Consider the following 24,182-nt stretch of genomic DNA (forward strand, 5'->3'; position numbering starts at 1 on the left):
CACCAGCTTGCAGCCACCAGAATGCATCCAACACCAGGTGGGGACACCCACACTTGTTCCCTAATCCTATGGACCAGGAGGGAAAAAAAACATGGAAAACCAGCCCCACAGCCAGGAGAGCAGGCGCAGCGCCTGTGCGGCATGGGAAAAAGCAACAGGGCTGGTTTATTATTTTATTTCTTTGCATCACGGTTTCTATTAACAACGCCGACCTTTGGGTCAGAAGTTTCCTGGCAGCGGCGGGGGCTCCATGGGACCCTCTTCCCTGCGCTGCCGGGAAGCACCGGCTCTGCTCCCGGCACAGAGCGAGCGGCGGCTTGTCCCTGGGATTGACACCCGCAAGCGGGTTCACAGCTGGTGGAAATCCCCCCACAAACCAGCGCTGCGGCCTCAGTGCAAACGATGTCCTGGAGGATGGCTGCGACCGGCCACTGCTGAAGTCGGGGCTGATGGTGACATCCAGCAGTGGCACCGGCAATAAGGAGGGACATGTTAGAATCTGCACACACATCAGCCCCCCCTGGACCTGGCCCCAGTGAGCCAGCCTAGCAAAGCCCACTGCAACAACTGCATCATAGAATCACAGGATGGTTTGTGTTGAAGGGCCCTTCCCAGCTCCCCCAGTGCCACCCCTGCCACGAGCTGGGACATCTTCACCAGCTCAGGTTGCTCAGAGCCCCGTCCAGCCTGGCCTGGGATGTCTCCAGGGATGGGGCATCCACCAACGCTCTGGCCAACCTGGGACAGGCTCTCACCACCCTCAGGGGCAACAATTTCTTCCTCGTGTCCAGCCTGACTCTCAGCTCTTTTACGTGCATGCCCTGGTTTCACACCTGGCTGCACAGCACAGTTGCACACTGCAGTTGCACACCTGGTCGCACGCCCCAGTTGCAGAGCTGGGAGTCACCCACTCTCCCAAAAGTCACAGTTCCTGCACCCTGTTTTGCTGCAGGTTTCCTCTCTCAACCTGTTTTTCCCCTGATAGCTGAGCAGTGGTGATTCCCAGCCCCCCTGTGTGTAGCTGGGACCTACTGGGCGGTCGCTGGAGGCAGGACCTGTGGGGGGATCACTGGGGAGGGGGAGCAGGAGCCAGCACCCATCAGCACTGTCCATCCCGGCCGCTAATGAGCAAGGAGGAAGCGCCATGTCGCCGCCTGCACGTGGACGCGCTTCCGATGCCGAAGGAAACCGTGCAAACCCCACGGGGTGCTCGGGGCCAGCGGGAGTTTTGGGTGTGAGGACGATAAAGCTGAGCCAAGACGCGTCCCCGTCCCTTGAGGAAAGGAGGAAAACCGAGCCAGCACCTGAACTGGGATTTCCCACCCCCAAAATGGCAGGAAAACAGAAGGGATTTGGGTTGTTTTTGCAGCGTGGCTGCCATCGGAGCATTTCTCTGCTGCTGCTGAGAAGGGGAAGTGAAAGGAGGTTGTTTTTTCGGCGCTAGAGCAACACCACCGCGCTTGCATGTACCCACGATGGAGCTGCCTGGCAGAACTAGGTCATGGGAAGAGAAAGAAACAAAGCAAGCGAGGGCTGGTGGAAGGGTCTGGGCAGAGCCCCCCGTGCCCACATCAGCCCCACACCCGGGCACAACGTCCTTGGGGGGCTTCTGGTTCACCCGCAACTTCAGCTCTCTGCTCTGTCTCAATCGGCTGCTTTCTCCACCCAGAACCATGAATGTTTTTCCCGATAACCCGTTTCCTATCTGGGCACATCCCTGGAGCCACAGGCACAGCCTGGGCACAGCCACCATGGCAAAGGCGCGTGGAAACGATGCTTTGGGGTGAATTCACTGGAAAAGAAAAATCCTTACTAGCACCACCAAAGAATTTTCGCCAGAGGTTCAAACCCTGGCGAGGTGCTGCGCGACACATCCCGGGAGGCGTTGCGGATGGTGGGCACGGGGCTGTCCCCACACTGCATGGCGGCAGGATGTTTTTTTACTGGAAAACCAGTTGTTTTGGGTCAGGCCGGGACATGAAAGCAGAGGCCGCGGCCATCGCCTTCCTGTCTGCGTCGCCTTCCTGTCGCCGCTGCCACCGGCCCCGGCCCTGCGCAGGAAGGCCAAGGTCTCGCCGGCCGGGCGGCCGTGCCCTCCGCCCACGCTCGCCCTTCTCCTCCCCTTCGGAACACGTGCCGGTGGGATCCACGTGCCCGGTGGGTTTCGGCCACGGGATATTCAGCCGAGCGCCGCCACCGTCGCCCCAGATACCGCACACACCGGCCTGTTAAAAGCAGCATCACGAAGAGCAGCGGGCAGGGTCATGCTTTCGTTTATTCACTTCATATAAAAATCTCTTAAGAATGCATCTGAACACAATATATAATACTATAACATACATTGTGTGAAACTTTTTGGAAACAATAAAATAACCACCTGGAACAATGCAGTGTTCAACAGACATACAAACCCATTGATCATGCACAACTGTGCTATTTTCATTAACTAGTTAGTCACAAGTTGGACCAAAAGCTTGAAACATATTTTACAAACTGAGATTGACACCGCTCACGATGCCGGACAAGCTTTGTCAGAAGAAGTTTCACAGCACAATTATTACATCAGTTCACATTTTGGTTATAGAAATTCACATTGGGTTGTTCAGAAATTGGAACGTGACATTTAAAAGCCGGCCCATTCACGGGGGTTTATATTCTTTTGTTCCCCCCCCTCTATGTTTTCAGCACTTCCAACCACTCACCCGCTGCCCTGGGGTCCCGTCCCCCCCAGTTCGCCGTGAAGACGAACCCCCCGGGCGGCTGCCACCCCAATGCCCGTCCTGGGTTGCGTCTGTCTCTTCAGCTATGTTCAGGTTCTCGTATTTTATGCAATACAAAAGGTTACAAGAAAAAAAGGCAACTCTTATTCCGAGTTTTCTACACAATTAACATCACCGCCGACAGGTAATGTTAATTCATATAAATTAATAACTTACAAAACATTACAGTATATACATTATGTAATAAATACACTGTTATAAACAGTAATGGAGGTGTTAGAGCTCGAGGCAGTGCAGGAGGAGGACAGTGGACTGAAATGGAGGAAACGTGAACAATAGGCGAGAAAAAAACACAAATATCCGAGCGTGCAACTTCCACCGAGGGGGAACGCGCCTCACGCTGCCTGATCACGCTTACCTATAGATGTACGTACTGCTGACCTACAGATGTACGTCCTGCTGACCCATAGATGTACGTACTGCTGACCCATAGATGTACGTACTGCGCTGTGCCACGGAAACCAGCCACCCTCCAGCCTGCGCACGACAAAAATCAAACCCCGTGGAGGAAAAAATACTGTTATTCCTATAGCAAGCAAACAGAGATGGTGCACGAAGTGACTTTAAACGGGTCACCCGGGGTGTATTAAGGAGATGGTTAAAGGTGCGGTAATACAAAACAGAGGGTTTCCCTTCTGTTTAGTCTGTAAAAGTGATTAACTGCAATAAAGTGACAGGTATTGCCCATGAAAAAAAGGAAGACTGCTTCTTGTAACAGGAAGAATCAAAAAAGTATCTGTCAATTTTGAAATACTTTGTGTCGCTTTTTATACTAAACCCCGTGTATTGAATTAAGAGACTCTGGAAAAGACATGAAAGTGTTTACAAAGAAGGCACACAGGTCTGCAGACAGGTGGTCAGGTGGACAGGTTTTACATGGAGAGTTATTAATCAGTAGTTTCTATCAGAATAACTGGTATAAATTCCAAAACTAACAGTATAAAATCTCTCAGTTGTGTGTCGCTTTCTCTTCAGTCACGACCCATGCCAGCTCCAGGACAACACCATGCGCTTAGCTGACAAGGCTCAATTAAACCGCAATGTAAATCACCTGTTAATTTCCTGAGCAATCAATCATTCAGCACACGATCTCTCACCCCGACTCCACTCTCAAGTAGCTGGGAAGATCTTTCGGCCAATGTTGGGCACAGGCCGCAGCCCCGGCTGCAGGCAGGTCCGTCAGGCTGCTTGCATGCTCGTCAAGCGTCGAAAATCCACTCACACGGGTAGCAGGACATTATGTGTCCACAGGAGATGTATCTTCTGTCACAATTTCGATGTTGGCCTCCCTCTGCGAATCCTCTTCCCCCGGCTTGGCCACACAGAGTGTCTTTGTATTGCTGAAGTAGCCGATGCCCTCGCTGTCCTTCTCCGGCCCGTCCGAATCCTCCTCCTCCAGCGTCAGTTCGAACTGGAACTTCTCCATCAGGCCCTGGCAGTCCCGGCCGCGCTCCTCCAGCGGAGGGGACGGGCTCTGAGGGATCATGCTCTGGTACCAGTTCCTGTTGTCCTCCAGCGTGTCCAGGATGTCCTGGGCGTCAGGCTGCACCAGGTCAGCCCACGTCTCCCAGAGCGGGTGGACGATGTAATCGATGAATCCCACCTGAGGAACAAAGGAACAGGCATGTTTAGGGAACGGCCAGGAGCAGACAGGTGTCTAAAAAGCTCAAATTTTGTTAATACGTGATTTTTATAAGCAAAATACCCAAAGCAGCACAGTCTAATTGCAGATGTAACCATCAGATATCCAAAGCTGCACCTACAACATTGGACTAGGTTGTCATCTTGTCCAAAATCAAACATTGGATGAAGTTCAACCGAAAGCAGGAGCCACGTGGAAACTCAGTGATGGAGCTGCCGATCCCATCCCTGGCTGCATGGGTGATTTAAATATCCCTGTGGATGTCCCTTCCTGACCAGAGGACCAAGCCCTGCCCTGCAGAAGGCGGGCTAACGCCATCGCTCTTTAGACAGACCGTCCCATCGGGGGGTGGCTCCTACCAGCGCTAGTGCAGAGATGTTGTAGAGGATCGCGGCCTCTGCCCAAAGCACTGAGAACCTTTGCTGTCTCTCAGACAGGATTCCTGGTGACTGCAAACAGGGCTGCTGCATTTATTACTATTTATTTGTTATTATTTGTTTATAAATTATATATAATTTATTATTATTGATAGGACATGGGGTGACGGTTTTAAACTAAAGGAAGGGAGATTCAGGCTGGACATGAGGAAGAAATTGTTGCCTCCAAGGGTGGTGAGAGCCTGTCCCAGGTTGGGCAGAGAGGTGGTGGATGAACCATCCCTGGAGACATCCCAGGCCAGGCTGGACGGGGCTCTGAGCAACCTGAGCTGGTGAAGATGTCCCTGCTCATGGCAGGGGTGGCACTGGGGGAGCTGGGAAGGTCCCTTCAACACAAACCATCCTGTGATTCTGTGATTTATGGCAGCTCTGCCGTTACCCCAGAGTACTGATGTGGAAGCACCAGTGCTCCCAGTGCTGCCCGACTCCATCCACAGAGTGACGTGCCAGTGGTGGAAAGAGTGAGGGTTGCGGCCAAGTCCGTCAGTCCTTCCGCCGGCTGGCGTGTAAGCTCTGAGCTAAATCATTTTTCAATTGTCTGACTAAGAGGACGTACGTCCAGGATGGAGAAAACTGAATGGCCATAAAGAGGATTGAAATTCTTCCGTCTTGGCAGAATGTGTCACTGCTCTCCTCACTCCGCTGGACAACATTTCTGTGCAGCAGGAAAATGGCTCTCCAAGGGGCCAGACCCAACGTGCAGATGTTTGCTTTGGAAGTCACACATGCCTCCTTCAGACACAACAGGATGTCAATAGAACCATTAACATTCAATTGTAACATACTGGTGAGGCAGCCTGAACAAAAAGGTGATGAAAATTTCCTGCAGCACATGTTTCAGAGCACTTTTAAAGTGAAAAAAAGGAATTCTGTATGGTTATGGCTGATGGCTTCACCGCCACCCAAATCGCTCAAGGGCTGTACAGCACCAATAGCCAGAGATCGGTCACTTTGGAACAAAGTCATTTTTTCTTTAAATAGTCACCCCAAATCTCTGGCCAGGTAGCTCAGCACTGATCTTAAAAATATTTTGATGTAAAGAGTTAACACATGGAGCTTTGAGATAACGTGCACACCATTCTCCCATCAGGTCTCTGTGTCACTCCAGACTGGCCATGTCACCTCCCTTTGTAGGATTAGGTAGGATTTCGGTGGTGGCCATTTTGTGCCATTCCTGTTCCTTTTGCTTAGCAAAAAAGCCATTTTGAAACCTCTGTGAAGTGTGTATTTGAAACAAAAAATTAATTGGAGCTCACACGCGGAGCATGGGCATTTTCTAGCCAAGCCTGGCCAAAGGATTCATTTCTTGTTAGGTTAACAAATAAGACAGATTTTTCCAACAAAATCACCATGCGGTTGAGTGAATAATTTTGAAACCACTTGGCTTAGCCCAAGAGGACATTTGGAAATAATTATCATCAATTTTGTTACTTATTCAAGCTGAAAAACCTCGATGATGACTTGCTCGAGTCATTTAAAAACAACAACCAAGACACCATTATATAAAGATTGGAATATGTTTAGGCAAACATAAATTACCGGCTTCATTACAGACTAACCCGGTGAAATTTTACGGCCTGTGCTACACAGGTCAGAACAAAATCTGACCTTGAAACCATTTAATCTATGAATCAGAACTAGGGATGAGCCAGTTAATCTCAAAAAAAAAAAAAACCCACCAAAACCCACATATCCAGCTCCTTTTAAGGTTTGTATTGACAAATAAATATTTCTTTGACCTCACCCAGCAGCCAGCAGCTCCATCAGACCTCTAATATAACCGGCCACACTGTGCACTGTAAAACCGTGCTGCGTGAGGCCGAAAAACGACCGACATCCAGATTTTTCCAGTGTCCTGAAGTGGATCTCGGCTGGGAGAAGCTCCCAGCCCCACCGGACGATGGGGCTGACGTTGCTGTATGTGCCTAGCACGGGGTATGATGTCAGGAGGGGCTGGAGGTGCTAACTGAGGAGGCTGGAGGGTGAGGAGGCAGGAGACCCGGCAGGAGGAAGGGGAGATCAGAACTGCATTTTTCAAGCCCGGCGAATAAAAGGAAAGCAACTCGCTCTGGAAACTGGGACACAAACAGGGCAAGATGAACACGCGTTTGGAAATGAGGAGACGCCGAGGGGCACATAACGGAGTCAGAACGGCCTCGGCAGTGTATGTGAGCTCCAGGCACAGCTGGATGTCAGGGGCAATCAGAACCAACCCTCTGAACAGCTGGCTGCTTGCCTAATTGCGCTAGAGAAAGCAGATGCATTTTGTCTCCGCTTTAAAAACACAAGCTCAGGCAGTACAAAAATGCAGCTTGCGGCCAATTACCTGTGATTTTTCCACTGACGCCGTGTGTTTGTCGCACATCGGGCTGATTTCCATCCCTCTTTCTCGCTCTTTGTCTCCCTGCTGGAAGAACTCCTCCATGATCCTGTCCGTCCACTGCCGGTACAGCTCCAGAGACTTTGTGGGATTACTCAAGTCCGCACAATGTACCATATTTCGGAGAACCTGCAATTACATTAATCAGAAAACTCATAAAATCAAATGGAAAAAGAGGATGGTTTCAAGCTGTATCTGCTTGCTTAATTCAGAACATTTAACCACAAGACTCTTTGATTATGCAACAGCCTATAAAAATATTAACATCAGAACGTCTCCGTATATGAGACGAGCTGCTATGGTCTGCTTCAAAAGTAAAACGTGCTGTATGTTTTTCAGACAACTCATTATTTACACGGGGTGCAGTTGTGGCAATGTTAATTACATCATATAGGTTTGTTTTTGAATGCAGGTGCTTCCCACCATTCATAATTTACTTCCATATGCTCTCAGATGGTTAAACGCTCCTACTTTATTAAATGAGTAATATCCCTTCTACACACACAAAAAATGTGCCTGACTAACTGTGGCCACAAGGATTTCGGCACCAATAGAGAGACCTGTTTTAACATCAGCGGTCTTAAATAAAAATGTAAGGAGAGCCTTCCCATGAGACTGTTCCTAAGAAGTTGGCCATCAAAGTGGAGAGAAGATCAGGATGTCTCTTGTCCTACCAACTCCGTATCCCTGTTCCAGGATTGCTCTGTCATTTCTATAAATCAAGGATTAGATTATATAGGGAACAGACTGCACATCACTAATTTCAGCTCAGTGAGAGAGTTGTTTTGGGTGTGGAGTTACAAATTAAATTCTTGCAGTCTCGCAAGACTTTTTTGACATGAGAAACAAATGGGAGAAAGCAGCGAGGAAATTTGTGAGCTCTCCAAAACTCAGCCTTAGAGGTTAACTTCAGAAGAATGCGCATTTGCAGTTCCACGCTTTAAGTGTTCAAAACACAATCCCCTTCATCTAAAATGTATGGGACCACCTTGTACCTCTTTGTGGTGCAGAACAGAAGAAAAAGGTTGCTGAAAATTTAGGTCAGTAGCTTCCATATATGACCCATTTAAAAGCCACAGTAAAAACAAGAGTGTGGTTTCTTGAATCCTGACCAAATACCCCAAATCCAGGGCACATGGCTGACGTACCTGTATTCTGTCTGTGTAGTTGTCCAGAAGGAGGACTCCCGAACTGGTCACCTTCTTGGTTTCCACCATAGTCTTCAGATCCGCTAACAGACTCATGTGCTTGGACATATCTGTCGCCAATACCTTTAGAGAAGTGAAAACAGGATCTCAGTACAGGAAACCACACAAAGAAACCAGTTTTTTGTCTCAGAAGAGGAGTGGTGTGTGCACAGTCCATACCATGTCAATCACCATCTTCCTGAGCGTCTGCCGCTGTTTCTTGGTCAGGTTCTGGAAGATGTCGCAGTGCTCCTCCTGGAGCAGTTTGAAACCCACAGCCAGGTGGTGGTTCTCCAAGACGGATTCGTCGTTGTACATCAGGGCTAGTTCGGAATCTAGCAAAACAACACCAAGATGTGACTCCAGTGTGGGAAATGTGTGATTTCAAAAAGCAAACGCTTGTCCTGGGTACTGAAATGTTTATCTGTATGCAATAAATTGGGAAAAAATGTATTTTTTTGTTTCATGTGTGCCAAGAGCGTGTGGTTTTCTAATCTGAGCACATATGTATGTAATATAAACAGCCCTCTGCTCAGTTCTAACGAACAAAATAGCACTCGGTTGACTTAGGGACGGGCTTCAGAATCACTGACGACAGAAAGCATGAATCCTGCAAACGCACTTTCCAAAAAAGAACAATACTCATATTTTGGAATCAAGATACATACTTAGCCTGTTGCAGAACACAATATGAACCACAATATTTAGCTTTATCGTTGTCAATAACAATAGCATTATTTATCTTACATTAATGAAAAAATTTGCACTCAGGACTGGAAGAATTATTATGCGTTAACAAGTTGTAATATTCACAAGATTCAAGGGCGTTTTGCAAATTGTACAATAGCTTTCTCTGATAGGAATTTCATTTTAATTACTGCTTTATTTCAAAATGCCTAGTTTACTGCACAATATTTTGAGAAAGCAATTCAATCTGAAAGTCATAATTTCTGACCTCACTGTAATGGAAAATGTATTTCCATTAGTTTCCAAGTTTGCAGATGGAATTATTATTGTATTTGAAACAAAACTCACTTGTATTAATAAGAAATTGATTGGAGACCCCGGGGTGATCCACATCATGAATTGCAGCTGCAAAAATCGCAGCAAGGATTTCCAAATCAGTGAAGACAGCCTAGGAAGGAAAAAAAGGAATTTGTCAGAAAAGTCCCTATGTTTTATCTCTCAACAGTTCAAAAGGCTTGATTCAGAGAAACAAATTGTGCTTTTAAAATTAGTTTTCCGAGGACAAGACATTTACTCAGAAGAAAGGCCTACAAGCAGCATGTGCTCTTTAAGATGAACCAGAGATTCCGGGCAAAGCCGCTGCTGAAATTTCTTCATGGTGATTTCCCTGGCAGAAAACTGAGCCCTTGGAAGAGCAGACAGCTGCTTTTTGCAAGTCTGAGGGTTACTGAGTCAGCTTGAGGGTTTTTTATCAACGTTCACATAGGCAGTGTGATGTCTTTAAGCCATCATCCCACATTAAAACACAAAGCACTGAGCTCAAACTAGGGAACTCACATCCAGCGCGGGGGTCGAGAGCAGAACATGTGTGGACTGGGCAACGTCGGCGGCGTGGAGGCTGTTGTGGTAGGCGACGTCCGAGTGGTAGTGATCTTCCAGCGTCATCATGTACGTGACAAAAGTGTCCGACGAGATCTTGAATGTTTTCAGCAGATCTCGCTCCTGTATAATGAACGGTACAAGCACACATGCATGCATCAAATAAGGATGTCAGATGGTAGAAGGCGACAAAACAGAAAGTAATTAGAAACTAAAACAGTGGTGTAAAAGAAGAGCAAATTTAATCAGCAAATCACTAACCTGAAATATAGCGTACATGATGCAGGTGAGAGGCCTGTTGTGGGAATACCTTGCAACGTTAAATATGTTGAGCCCCCACTTGTTCAGATCTTCCAGTTCCTTTTGAAAGGACAAAAAGAGTACAGTTACAACACTTTTCAAGACAATTCTGCATTTATCACTCACACCGTGTCTTTTGCATTTTCTAAAAGCTTAAAAAGATGCAAATTCAATCTTCATTATGTTAGTGCACGAACACACAGACTTAATAAAGTACATGAACACAGAGTAACTGTGAAGGGCTGATGCCAAAGCACCTGCACAAGGAGACGACACTTCTCTGTGTGGCAGGGGAATTATTTGTGATGTGTGTTCCCAGGTAGCAAGAAAAAACACCCCTACCAGGGACAAAGGCCCGACAGCCAGTTTGCTGGATGTAGCACTGTTAGACTGTGTTGATAATTAGTCTCCTCAGCCTTCGTTCCAGTTTTGCATCATTTTAGGGACATTGTCAATGAATTTATGGACATGAGAATATTCTGTTAGGGTCTGGTACCATTAATTACAGCATTTGTAATGGCCACATCCCACCAGTCCATCCCCCACTTCCAGATAACACCGATTCTCCCAGAACTGCAAGAATCTGTCGTACCTTGGCCAGATGGTCTTCCTTTTCTGTTTTCACACCAAACCGTGAGATGCTGGTGTTGTTTAAGCTCGAGCTATGCATTAATTTTTTCACTCCACTGATCTGTGTCATGAGCTGCTGTTTTTTCTTCTTCTCTCTGTCCTTCTGGGTGGGAGAAGGAATCTCCACATCATTCTGCTTGTCTGTAACAAATAAGGGTGAAATGAGTCAACATCATTTGCAGTGCGAGCACCCATCACATCCCGCCCCAGATCAACTTGTAGCTTTGCTGATTAAGTGGCTCTGCACACCAGTTCAAACCCAAGTGTTTCTGCCAGGAGCCTTCTCTAATTTTAGGACCGAACTGAACCAAAATCTAAACAAAAAAGGTCACATAACCAAGATGGAACCTTCCCACTGAGCGCTGCTGGGACACGAAGAACCAGGCTGCTCCCATTGCAGCCAGGTCCAAGCTGCATCGCCTGGGGAAGCAGCTCATGCCTAGGAGCTCCAGGTTCTGCTTACGGCCAGATCTCAATTTTTATTACTTATTTTCAGGAAAATAAAATATATATTCAAACAACACATTTTTCTTCAATAAAGTATATAAGCATATATTTTCACATTCACTCTACTGATACTTATTAGGGCAAAACCCATCTCCACACCTCCTGCTCTTAAAACACCAATCCAATAACAAATTGGTGTCACTGATTTAATTTATTAAAGGTTTGCCCTTTACAAAATATAGAATAACATACAACACACGGGCTGTGTTTCTGTTGTCATGCTCAGAGATAGCAACAATATTGGGGCACAACAAGTAGGCACCTAATGGGGCAAAACTTGGCTGTGGAGATGTGTTTAATAAATAAATCTGTCTACATATGCTACTTACTGCCTCTACAACTGATTTATTTGCTGCATTAAAATGGAGATACAGTGGCTCATTACTTTCACACTAAGTGTCATGAACTGTTAGAAAAGGCAACTATAATCTCTTTGCACCTTTGTATCTCTGAGGACCTCTGGAGGGACAAGGCATCCAGGCATTAGTTACTTTTGCCTTGACTTAATTAAAAATCTCTGAAATAAGAACGACCAGTGTGGCTGCAGCACGGCAATTAAGAGGGAAGCCATTATTCACAGCAACAGCCAAGCTGACATCAGTGGGTGTTTCCCTCGTGGGTTTTTGCTGGAAACCGGTGTCCTTGTGCTCAGCGACCAAACGGTGACTGCAGGACTGGCCCCACTCCTTGGTGTCTTCCTCAGCTCAGTTAAAAAAGTCAATAGACCGAATGAAGCAACATGATCCGGGTTTAATATCTGTAAGTTACCCCAATCTTGCAATCACTCTTTGGAGATAAATGATCAATTTTATTCTATCCACACAGTTCTTTTTTTATTTTGTTTCAACTTCAGTGGTAAACTCCTGTTATCTTGCATGTTCTTTTGATTTTTAAACCAAATTTTAGGGGCAAAAAAACTAATTCATAAAAATGCAACAGCATGACTTTCTAAAAAAAGCTTTAAGATCATTTTAAAAGCTTTACTCATTTCTTTCTAATCTGAGCAACCAAGTTGCAACCTGGCCTGATCTGGAGAGCCTGAACTACTCAGGATTAACATGGCCTGAAGTGGCTGAGTGTCCCTCAAAGTGCCCCAAAACGGCAAGGACGTCACTGTCACAGAACAGGAATGAACAAGACTGCCTGTATCCAGGCTCCACTAACTCGAGTGTATGTGTGGTTTATTAGTTTTATCTTCGGTCCACATTAATTCATGTCCTGGATGTCACGATGAAGCTGAGCGATAAGACAGGGCGAGCGGATTCCCACAAAGCAACTCCAGACTTCCACAGCTTATTAATGATGTGATGTGTCCTAAATACACGCGGTAGTTCCAGTTGCAACTGGCTATTGAAATCACTTTTAAATCCCTTAATGGAAATAATGGTGTGTCATAACCGTGAGTGCATTCTGGGCCATCTTAACCGCAGGGCGCGAGTTCCCCACGAGCTCCGGCATCCCACGGACACTCAGCATTTGAAGCTGTTGGACTCAAGAGATACATGTGTGAGGGTCCTCTGCTAAGCTTTGTTTTATATGCAAATGCTCACAAATTCTAAGCTGCTTAAAAACTCAGAAAATTGTATTTTGCATAGCAAATATATTTTGTAAACAGAGGGGATGAATTCATGGCAGTAGTCCTATGAGCTCCAACAAAATTAATGAAATGCAAAATATTCTCTTTACTCTTCATTCTGACTTCCAGTGCAAAATGAACCAAGACACACAAAGTAATCTATAAAATCTCTGGGCTGAACCTGAAGGGTGAAGATGCAGCTGGGAGAGGCAGCAGTTGCAAAGATGAGAGTGTGCAGCCAGGCTTGTGTGACTTTGTCCTTTACGTAAGGTCAACACAAAAATCAAAAAATCAAATATTGCATAATGCAGGTCCCAATAACTCAATTTGATGCAAACAGAAAAATCTTTTGATTTGGAGAAGGAATTCTTCTGTGGGTAGACTTATTCAAACACTGCATTATTTCCCTCCTCATATCCATTTTGAAAGTGAAAAACCAAAACATTTAAATAATGCTCTGCCCCGAAGGAGAACTGGGTGCAAGCATCGACCAGTGGGTATTAGGCTGCTATTAATTGTTATTTTTGAGTCACCTTACCCAGGAAAGTGTTGGAGATGTACTCGGACACCTGGTTGCCAGAGCGGCTCATCTCGGAGAGGTGTGTCAGCTCCCGGTTCAGCATCCTCTTGAACTGCGAGGGGAAGAGAACACACACAAAGATGGCATTTTTCTGACTGCTTTTCCCAATTCACCCAGCTCCAACTGTAGCACAAGCAAGTCCACAAAGAAGATGCTAAAATGAAAATTAAGGAGGTATTTGGAACAGAGTCAGCGACATATGGTTTCATTCAGACACTGTTCAGTGTCATCATGACTAGATATTTCTTTTCAGTACACTAAACTTCAAAATTAATATCCTTTAAAGATGCATATTAGTTTTTACTGTAACAAATGAGAGATAACATTTCAGGCAATCTCCTTGAAAGATCAAATTCTTGTATTGGTTTTAAATTTCACAGCCTATAACCTTCTCCTGTTCTTGAATTTTCTAAGTTCGCTCCATTTTGAATTATGCAAGAAAAAGACAATAGTATATGTTCAGATCAGAACCGAGGAGAAATATGCCATAAAGCTGAAGATCTGCTTGGATCATTACAGTAAAATGTAGGAGTCAAGCATTTCTTCACCCAGATATAAATGCAATGATCCTCCTAATTTTCTAATAACACATTTTCATTGCTGCATCATTCTCAAAGGATAAAAAAAATGTACATGCATATATGTTGCATGCATGCTACACAGATATGTTTATCTCTTGCCATACAGTACATGTAAATAACCATTTAAAAAGCACGTTTTCCTTACAGAGGTTTAATCCAAGCAACACAGCACAAAACCCAGTCATTTATAAACCTTAAGGTTTTAAACCCACCTTAATGTAACCCCAAGACACAGATAACAAATAGTTTGCCTCAGGCATTTTGGAAAACTGCACAGCACCGTCCGCAAATCCTCCCGGAGAAATCGCTGGTCAGGCAGGAGAGCAGCTCCTCGGGCACACGGGCACCCCCCTTCCCCGCCAACAACCAAAAAAACAGCGTTCAAAGGCAGCGATCCCCCAAAAACCCGGCGTTTGCTAATCCCAGACAAAGCCCAGCTTGGCACAGCATCCTTGCAGAGGGCTGAACGTGGGTGTATTTGCTCGCAGGAGAGAATAATGAAATCAGGGCTTGCACGAAGAAAGGAGAACTAATCCGAGGGGATTCAGCTGGAAGCGCTTATGAATTATGAATCGTCCTGGTTGCCGGGGTGGCTGAGGGGGGTCCCCGCTCCGCATCAGCCTCGCTCAGCTGAGCCGCACGACAAAAAAATGATGCTGCTTTCTGAGGGGTTGCCAGCTTGAGTAACACAGCCATCTTTTTATAAGGGAGATTAAAATGGAGGAAACTCTGTGCATATCTAAATAAGCCAAAAGTAGGCAGTAGTCTTACCCCATTTCTGCTTTTTTTTTTTTTTTTTAAATCATCTTCATTACAGAGACTGAGGATTTTCAAACCAGGTATTCATGTATGGATTTTTACAAGCATATTTTTTTTCCATTTTCAGTGTGAACATAAATTTCTTCCCCTAAAGGGCAAAATGAGGCAATGTAACAAAATGTACCTTTACAAACTGGTACCTTTTACCTTTCCAGTAAAAGGTATAAACCAGTGATAACCTTAGATCTGTAATGTCAGTCCACAATCTCAGTGTAAGATTTTAATAAATTCTTTCTTACAAGATTATATTGACAATCTAAATTTTGAGATTCAGTCATTATTTTTTTACTTTAAACTGAAATGCAATCACTTTCTTAGGAAGCTATAGCTTTCCCTTTAGCACAGAATCAAAAGCAAAGCCCATCGCGCTGTGTGTGTGATATAGATCCCAGCCAGGAGCCACCGCGGCAGCGCCACTGCCACCGCTCCAGGACGTCCTTGGTGGGCGCCGGCTGCGACATGAAAAGTGCAATCTTGGCTCTAAAATTATTTCCTTTCTCTGACTGCCTTGGTTAAACGCTATTTATTGGCCTCTCCTGGCATGATGTCATGAGGCTGTGATGTCATGTGTGTCCCTGTGGGATACAGGCGAGAGAGGGATGTGAAGGATGTAGTCTTGTGGGATGCAGGCAGAAATGGGATGTGAAGGATGCTGTCTCGGGGGATACAGGCAGAAATGGGATGTGAAGGATGCCATCTTGGGGGATACAGGCAGAAATGGGATGTGAAGGATGTCGTCTCATGGGATACAGGCAGAAATGGGATGTGAAGGGTGTCATCTTGTGGGATACAGGCAGAAATGGGATGTGAATGGTGTTATCTCATGGGATACAGGCAGAAATGGGACGTGAAGGGTGTCGTCTCATGGGATACAGGCAGAAATGGGATGTGAAGGGTGTCATCTTGTGGGATACAGGCAGAAATGGGATGTGAATGGTGTCATCTCACGGGATACAGGCAGAAATGGGATGCGAAGGATGCCGTCTCAAGGGATACCGGCAAGAGAGGGATGTGAAGGATGCTGGATGCCCAGGAGGGCATCCCACAGCGCTGGGTCATGGGCAGGGGCTCACAGGGTCTCCACTCAACTTTGTGCCAACCAAAAGGCTTTTTGAAACTCCTAAGAGAAAACTTAGTGATGAAGAACAAGCAGCGGTAAGAGTGAAAACCAAGCGAGAGAAAGCCCGTGGGAGGAGAGGAGAGCTGTGCCCCTTATCGTTCCTCACGGTGACGTATTTTCCCCGGTCACAAGCACCAGACACGTGAGCACTCCCACAGACTGCCAGCGAAGCATGTGCTGAAACATTTCCCTGGATCGAGGCCTTTATCTTTCCAAGGAAAAACACCATAATCAGATGATCACACAAACGGCGACGTTGAATCAGTCGGGTTTCCTACACAATCACCCCTTTCAGACAAATAACCCCAAGTGGTGGACAAACATTTGAAAAAAATGCCTTTACCTCACAACTGGTTTCAGACAGTACACAAAGGGGAGCTGCTGCCTTTTCAGAGGCATGGAGCAATTAAATGGCCTCCACAAGGTCACCCAAGCCATCTGCAGCAGAGATGCGGATAGATAAAAGACCTTGGGATCCTCATATCTGATCTTTAACCAGAACTCCGTCCCCTTCATCTCCTCCAAAAGCCTTAATCTTGCTCCCTTTTCCAGACTTTTCATCAGTAACCTTTTATAAATGCAGACAGCAGGATTACAGCTCTGCTGAAAGGAGCATCGGCACCCAACCCAGCTGAGACACCCATGGTGCTGTGAGAACACCCACATGCTTTGCAAAAATGTATTGCAATTTACCATCTGAATGATGCTGGCACCTAAGCAGGGTTTATTTAATAACACAATACCCTTTTTAAAAACACCGCAGTTCAGCATGCTGACGGTGCGCTTAGTTATCGCAGTATCTTCACTGCTCCTGGAGGGTATTTGGGATTTTTCCGGAGCTTCCCTTGATGTGAGGATGCTCTGGAGCGACATCCGAGCTGCTTTGCCATTTGCCTGCGGGGAGAAGGCACGTTGCTGCTCCTGCGCACAGATCAATGCCTGATGTCATGTGCAAACCTCTGTAACGATCCCTTCATTAAATCGATCTGACAGCGAAGGGTAAAACAAACAGATTGCACGCTACCAATGAGAAAATACCAACTGCTCTGCCATTAAGCAAACAGACGCGGTGCAGCTTCAAAGAGCTCGAGCAGGAGCGCAGCGCGGCCCTTGGCTTGGCAATTACGATAATGCCCATCAGCAACAATGGGACGTGTGCTGTTATTTTCATAATTAATAATCATCTTGGTGCCTTGAACGAAGGAAATAAGCACTGATAACCTCACCGTACAAGACGGGAACTGAGGCACATGCAGGAATACGCGTGCGTACACGCGAGGATGCGCACGGGAGGGAATGCCCACCCCGACTTGAGCGGGTTTTGCCTTAAAAAGAAGCAAAATCGGGAAACGGGCTTGGGGTTCCCTTCTCTCTACCCCAAACTCTGACCACAGGACCACACAATTAACACATTCAACTGATGAAAAGAGTGCAGATAACATAAATAAGATGAAGCCCCAAACTGAAATTATGAATAAGCAGATACACATGGCGGTGCAGCTGACCCTCCCAGCACGGCGCAGAGGTCTAAAACCATCTGGAGGGTTGTGTGAGAAAAAGCCATCACATCGCCTGGAGTCTTCCTGTTTTGCATGCTCTGAAGTAACTGCAAAAGTCATCTGAACCAAATTAAGTCTCCCAGAAATCGAATCATTCTTTGATTACCAGCAGTGACCCTTTTTTTTTTTTTGTGTATTCTCTGGTAAAGGGAATCACAGTTTCTTTCCAGGCGTGCGTGCGGTAATTTCCTTGATTACTGTTGGGAAAGTTCACTCGCAGTTCCCCTCTTGGCCGCTCGTGTTCTCTGCACCGGCAGTTGCTTTATTTGCTTGTTTCATTCCTTCAGCTGCAGCATGGGGCTGAGCGCTGGCACCGGCACAGGCCTCTGCAAGGGGACACGACCACGGGGACTTCTGCGGGGCACATGGTGGCATCGGCATCAAATGCATGGCAGCTCCTCCACCCCAGACTAACCAAACACTGCAGGTGAAGCTTGCTTGTCTTTATTTTTGTGCAAAGGAAGACAACCTGGCCTAATTTATGACAGGATTTGCCAGGTTTAGGAGCCCAAACATGCTGGGAACCCACTGGCTCTGGGGCCACCACATGTGACATGAGGTGGAGTCCAGGGCAGCATTCAGCCACACACAGGACATCTCCCCCATGCTTCAGTGTGGAAAAGCCCACCTTTTTCCATCTTTATGGCAGAAACGATTCTCCTCCTTTCCTAGGCAGGAGACACAGACATTTCTTGGTCTTTCCAGCCCCACACCAGCTCCAGCGATAGTCCTGTAGTTATTCCTGTTCCTATTCCCCTTTGGAGTGCAGCATCAGAGGTGATCCTGGTGCTTCAGAAGGAGAATAAAGACAGGAGGATGTATCTGCTGCTGATGTAAATCCTTTGAAGTCAATTTATACCAGCTGAGGTTCCCCGAGGCCAAGAGTCCTTATGCAAAGAGGCTGCTTAGAAAAGTTTTAGTCATTTGCAGGAGCTGAGGGCAATTTGGAGATAAAAGAGCTGCTGAGATGCTGCAGGGCTCAGGCCGGGAGTAACTGGGGAGAGTGGGGTCCCACCCCGCACTTTGATGGAGGAATCTCGGTGCAGATCTCCAATGTGTAAAAATGTTTATAAACTCTGTTCCCAGCGACCCACCCTTCTGACGCAAACGTTACATCCCTGGCTCTTCCACTGCTCCTACAAATCCTCAGAACAAAAGGATTTGTGATCCGAGGGTTCCTTTCGCCTTTGATTTCCACGCAAAGGCAGCTGGGCTTATTCCTTCTCAGCTTAATTGCACTGAGTAAATCACTGCAGATCCAGAAGCGCGATTAAACTTTGGTGTAACTCCACTCGTTTCAACAGCTCGTCTCCCGGGGCCGACACTCACCTGGCCGTGTGACGGAGCGGGGATGAGAGTCCAGCCGGAAATTATTTACACACAGGAGGGAAATTACTCATCCGTGTATACGGCAACCAGGTCAAACAGCAAAATGTGTAATGCTTTTGTCTGGAGCTCCGGGCGCTCGAAGGGAATGGATGTGACATTCAGGCACAACTGCAGGTTTTTAAAAAGATGAGATTGATCCTGTTGCCTGTGAGAAGCTGGAGGAAAGGTTTGTGAATCCCAAGCCCTCTCCATCCAACACAGACACCTCGCTCCTGTACAGCACAGAGACACTGAAACCCTTAAGCAGACAAAACTCACGGATTTGGGGTTTTGCCTGAGCAGAGGTAGATCAAAGTTCACAGGCTGCAACCCCAAGTTCCATTTGCTGTTTTCTTAAAAAGTCTGCAAGTCCAAAGAGTTAAAATTCTTTGATTTCTAAGAGCGGTAACCTGATTGTTTATCTGCGCTTTCTTGATGTTACATCACTTACAGAAAGGTCTGTGTTGAACAAATTTGCAGCTGTCCCTGTTACTTCACAATTTCTATTGATTTTCCTTTTTAAGCACTCACATGAAGCATGATGGGAAGGTGCATGTAGATGTTTTACGAAAAATGACCCCATTTCATACTAATCTGTACTGAAGGAGAAAGTTTTCAGACATTTCAGTGCCTGGAGAAAAGTGGAATGGTTGCAGTCAACTATCAGTCATTAAAAAATCAAATGCTTTTGCAACTCTTTCTAGTCCTTGTTTCCTAAAACAATATAGTTTTTAATGCCCTAGAAACTATTTTTAATGAGATACAAAGTACTATTTGTTTTTTTTCAGGTTTTTTTTTTGTTTTCCCTTCAGCTTATTTTTAAACCAAAAAGTAAACACACGGTTATGAAATCTCCAATTTCACATCAAAGAAGAGTTGATTTATATATATGTTCAAAGGAGGACTTGAAAGGAGTAACATCATGACCAACTTGTTGGCCTTATGTTATTAGAATAATTTAAAAATCCACAATGTAAATGTTGATAAACAAATAGCACGTTGCCGTAAATCAGCATGTGGCTGCTCATGAAAGCAATAATATGTATCTGATGTAGACAGAACAATATTCAGATTTTACCCGTGAAGTTTAGCATTTCTGAAAGCAGCAGAACCTCCCTTGGGTGGGACGGATTTACGCAACACGGAGCTTAAAAAGCGACGAAGGGGAACCTGAAGCAGGAGTGTTATCACAGGTACATTTCCATCTCATTTCCAGATAAATGAGATTCCCAATATGCAAATTGCAGAAAAATACCGGGAAGGAAAAACTCCCTATAGGATCCTGCCCAAGGAAAGCCCTGTGAATTAGCCCTGCCCAGAAACAATACTGAGTTTCCTTATTTAAAAGCAAGCTTGGGGCATGTTACTCACTTGCTGGGAACTGGTGAGGTAGAAGAAAAACCCCCTCCAGCCGGTGCTGGGGAATTGGTAAGATTGTGGAGAAACCAACTCCTTTACTTTCCTGAAAATGAATGTGTCATGTGTTTATCAGGTGTGCCTTGTTGGAACATGGAGAAAATGCCCTTGGGGCCAAACCTGCTCGCGTCCTCCTCCGTCGGGCACTCACACAGCATCTCTGGCCCACAGATTCAAGTCCTGGTGTATCCAATATTCTCCTTGGTACCCAACAGCCCTTGGTTTAGATTTACATTTGTTTGGATTGACATAAAATATCAGGACGTAGAGAGTTTAAGATTTCAGGCTGCGTGGTGTGACAAAGGACATGTGTGTCTCCTCTTATGGCCCCATCTGCAGCTTGGATTGAAACTTTAGGTTCCTTTGCAAGAGGTTCAGGTCAGTTTCTGCCTCATCCAAAATACTCTTCTTGTATTTAAGAATAAGTCTCTTCTAGCCAATTGATACATGCAACCATATCTGGAGCCTACAGGTCAGATCATGATATTTTGGTTTAATTTCCTTACCAGTAAGCAGCAAAAAAGGCCTGACACCAAAACCCTTCACCTGGTAAAACTGTGCACGGCAGGAGCTCTTCATCAGACAGCAACTCCCCTTGGACCTGCTCTTTCTCCATCACCGAAAGGTGCATTTTGTAACATAAACCAAACTGCACAGTAAAGAGGGAGGACCACACAAACTGCAAGCTACAGGCCAGGGGAAACTCCACGTCTCCCGGAGCAGCTGAGCGCAGCCTGGTGAGCATCCCCACCGCCTTTTCATCCCAGCGCCGCTTTTATTCTTCACTCGAGCGAGAGGTGAGTGAGTGAAAGCAGAAATGAGCAAAATCACTTGTTCTGCAAAATCAGTTTTCTAGAGTTTTACCGGGTGAGAAAAGGTTTGTCATGTTAACTGCGAAAGGAAAATCAGGAAGAGGAGCTGATGAGCACCAGCCCGTGCTGCAGGCTAGGAAGCAACGGCAAAATTAAAACCTACAGCAACTTGTTTGTTGACATAAAAGTTGATTAAAGAAAGACCTGAGCAGCTGACAACATCTGTGGCCTCCGGAGCAGATAGTGCTCCAGGAGCCTGCAGATCTCAGACCAAAATCTTCTGTCAGTCACACCCATGCAAACCACAGTGACGGTGCCAAAGGAAGCCAAACAACGACGTAAAGAGTGAGCCCGCAAACCAGAGCCTCCCCCGCCGCAGGCACCGCCAGGAGATGCTGGACATTCGGATGAAATATGCCCGGATTATATTTTCAGTCTTCAGGAACAAACAAACAAACAAACAAAACCCCACAAAATAACAAATAAAAATAACTGACAGGGAAGAGTGTTTGTCATTTAACAACAGTGCAATGCAATTAAACATGGGATCTTTTTAAACGTATGAAGCAGCAATTTCAATTTAATTTAAATTCGAGTCGGGCTCTGCAGTCATCATTTAGGCAAATCCAGCTGGGGTTTTACCTGAGTAGGAGAACAGGCTTTGGAAAATTCAAATAACTTTGTGCCCTGAGACGACTCTTCCAAGACGCCCATAATGAGAAAAACTCTGGTGACTTTTTATCGACAGAAGAGAAGTCTGTCTGCTTCAGAAAACACAGGACAAAGTGTGAGTCCTGCTTAGGAAGTCAGTGTAGCTCTACAATACAGCACCACCCCCCCCCCCCCGCCCCGAAAAAAACACAGGTCCTGCCAAAATGAAACTGAGCCTAATGCAAGCACCCAAACCAAACAGAAGGCAATAATTAATGTAAATATATTTAAATGAAAAATCCTTCTCACATAGAGATAGGCAAATGATTTGCAGAATAATTTTTATGTAGCATTTGCCCAGCTGCGCTAAACCAGCAGCAAGGTGAGGCACTTCTCATTTGTTTGCTTTAAACACACAGCAAAGGCTTTAATCAAAGGCATCTCTCCCATTAAGAGCTTTCAAACCAATACATCTCCACAACACGTTCTGCCTTTGATAACACGATATCTTTCAATTAAGTTTCACTTAGCACAAATATTTAGATCACCGGCTGCCCCACCGAAACCTGTTGCTCTGCACCTGGGTAAAAACCGAGGAGTTTGGAGTCAGGCTGTGGAAACTGGCCCGGTCCACGAAATCAGGGTCAGGATTAGGACTGCTGTGAAGATTAAATCCTGCTTTGGAATCCTTCACAGCCCGCTCCCATTTTAAGTGATGCTTCTCCTCTGAGATCTCCCGTATCGCCAATATCCCCACTTCACTTCCAGAGAGGTCACTACTCCGAACAGTTAGTCACTCACTAGTCCTGCCCTCAAATCATGATTCATTTCGAACCTGCCTTTGAGCTATTATTTATTTAAGCCCCACCCTAATGTGTTATAACGTAGAAGTCTGAGAATGCAGAACTTTAAAACCCATCGCATCCAAGTACAGGCAGAAATCTTTCAAGGCCATGCTAGAAGGTCCTGGGCTCCACTGCGTCCTGGAGGATGGCAGATCCCCAGAAAGGCTCCTGGGAAGATGGATTTGAAGCAAAATTCAAACCCCGAAGTCTTCATCTCTGCTGTGGCTCTCTCAGTGTGACCATGAGATCCGCTCTTCCCATCCCTTTACCCACTGGTCTCAGGGGATGGGAGAGCATCCACCACTCAAGGTCACTTTGCTCCAGGAGGGTCCCCACCAGTGGCACTGGCTCCTGACAGACAATGGTGCAGCTTTCCAGTGCTTCATCTATTAAGTATTTGAACCATCTTAACGAAGATATCCAGAAACTGCCAGCCCAGAGGGCTTGTAAGACCAAACTATTAAGATTGTTAACTAAGCCCACGTGTGGCCCCACTATTTCCACCCCACCCTTATGATATATTTGATATAATCAGAATGATTTATTTAAGTTGGCAAAGAGCAAGGGGGGAGGAATAGGAGGGACACAGAGACATGGAATCACAGAATAGTTTGTGTTGAAGGGACCTTCCCAGCTCCCCCAGTGCCACCCCTGCCATGAGCAGGGACATCTTCACCAGCTCAGGTTGCTCAGAGCCCTGTCCAGCCTGGCCTGGGATGCCTCCAGGGATGGGGCATCCACCACCTCTCTGGGCCAGTGTTCTACCACCCTTGTTATAAAAGATTTCTTCCTCATGCCTAGCCTGGCTAGAGACAGCAACCCTAAAAGTCCATTTATGATAGCAATGAGAAGTCATACACAGGAGATGACTCAGCCCCAAATCCCCATGTCTTGAACATCCATGAGGAGCATTGAGGGGTTTCCCAGTCTGGGCAGAGCCACCACCCAGCACCAGCTCCTCCTCAAGCAGCAACTTCACTAGAACCTCATGTCCACTGCTCCCGAGCATCCCTGCTAAAAATCCTGGCTCCTGCACGACACGGAGCTTTGCCTTAAGAAATAGTGCCCTGTCCTCTAGAACAAGGATCCTCAAAACAAATCAAGCACCATCAGATAAAAGAAAGATCAAGCGAATATTCACAACCTCAGGTATAAACAGCTCCTACCGCAGTTCTCATCGAGCACAACGATCACCGAGCATCCTGCTCTGCAGACAGCAGCTGTATTGTCTAAGAAACAGTTAACCACCACATGCCGACGTCAAACCCGACACGGGCACCTCTGCAGGGACCAGTTCTGCAGGGACAGACGCTGCGGAGCAATGCCAGGGCTGCTCCGACCGGCCACTGCGCTCCAGAGAGCTCTCCCAGTCGCAGATCCCCGTTTCCGTAACGCAAGTCCCCAGGCGAGGGGAATACCGGCGTGC

General features: G+C 46.3%; 1 protein-coding gene across 8 annotated transcripts in view; it reads right to left on the minus strand.

Moving 5' to 3' along the window:
- Positions 1–2,257: 2,257 nt before the first annotated feature.
- PDE4B (phosphodiesterase 4B) overlaps positions 2,258–24,182 on the minus strand; it is a gene marked incomplete at its 5' end in the record, with an annotated part of 158,459 nt that continues 136,534 nt past the window's right edge. For all 8 annotated transcript variants that reach the window (XM_082053483.1, XM_082053485.1, XM_082053490.1 and 5 more), the window contains 9 exons: positions 2,258–4,383; positions 7,186–7,368; positions 8,388–8,510; positions 8,607–8,761; positions 9,462–9,561; positions 9,951–10,115; positions 10,254–10,352; positions 10,885–11,063; positions 13,544–13,637. In XM_082053483.1, coding sequence (XP_081909609.1) covers positions 4,018–4,383; positions 7,186–7,368; positions 8,388–8,510; positions 8,607–8,761; positions 9,462–9,561; positions 9,951–10,115; positions 10,254–10,352; positions 10,885–11,063; positions 13,544–13,637 — 1,464 coding nt within the window. In that variant the 3' untranslated portion in view covers positions 2,258–4,017. The remainder of the gene's footprint in view (positions 4,384–7,185; positions 7,369–8,387; positions 8,511–8,606; positions 8,762–9,461; positions 9,562–9,950; positions 10,116–10,253; positions 10,353–10,884; positions 11,064–13,543; positions 13,638–24,182) is intronic.

This window comes from Streptopelia decaocto (assembly GCF_964273445.1).
Source record: "Streptopelia decaocto genome assembly, chromosome: 5".
NCBI lineage: Eukaryota > Metazoa > Chordata > Aves > Columbiformes > Columbidae > Streptopelia > Streptopelia decaocto.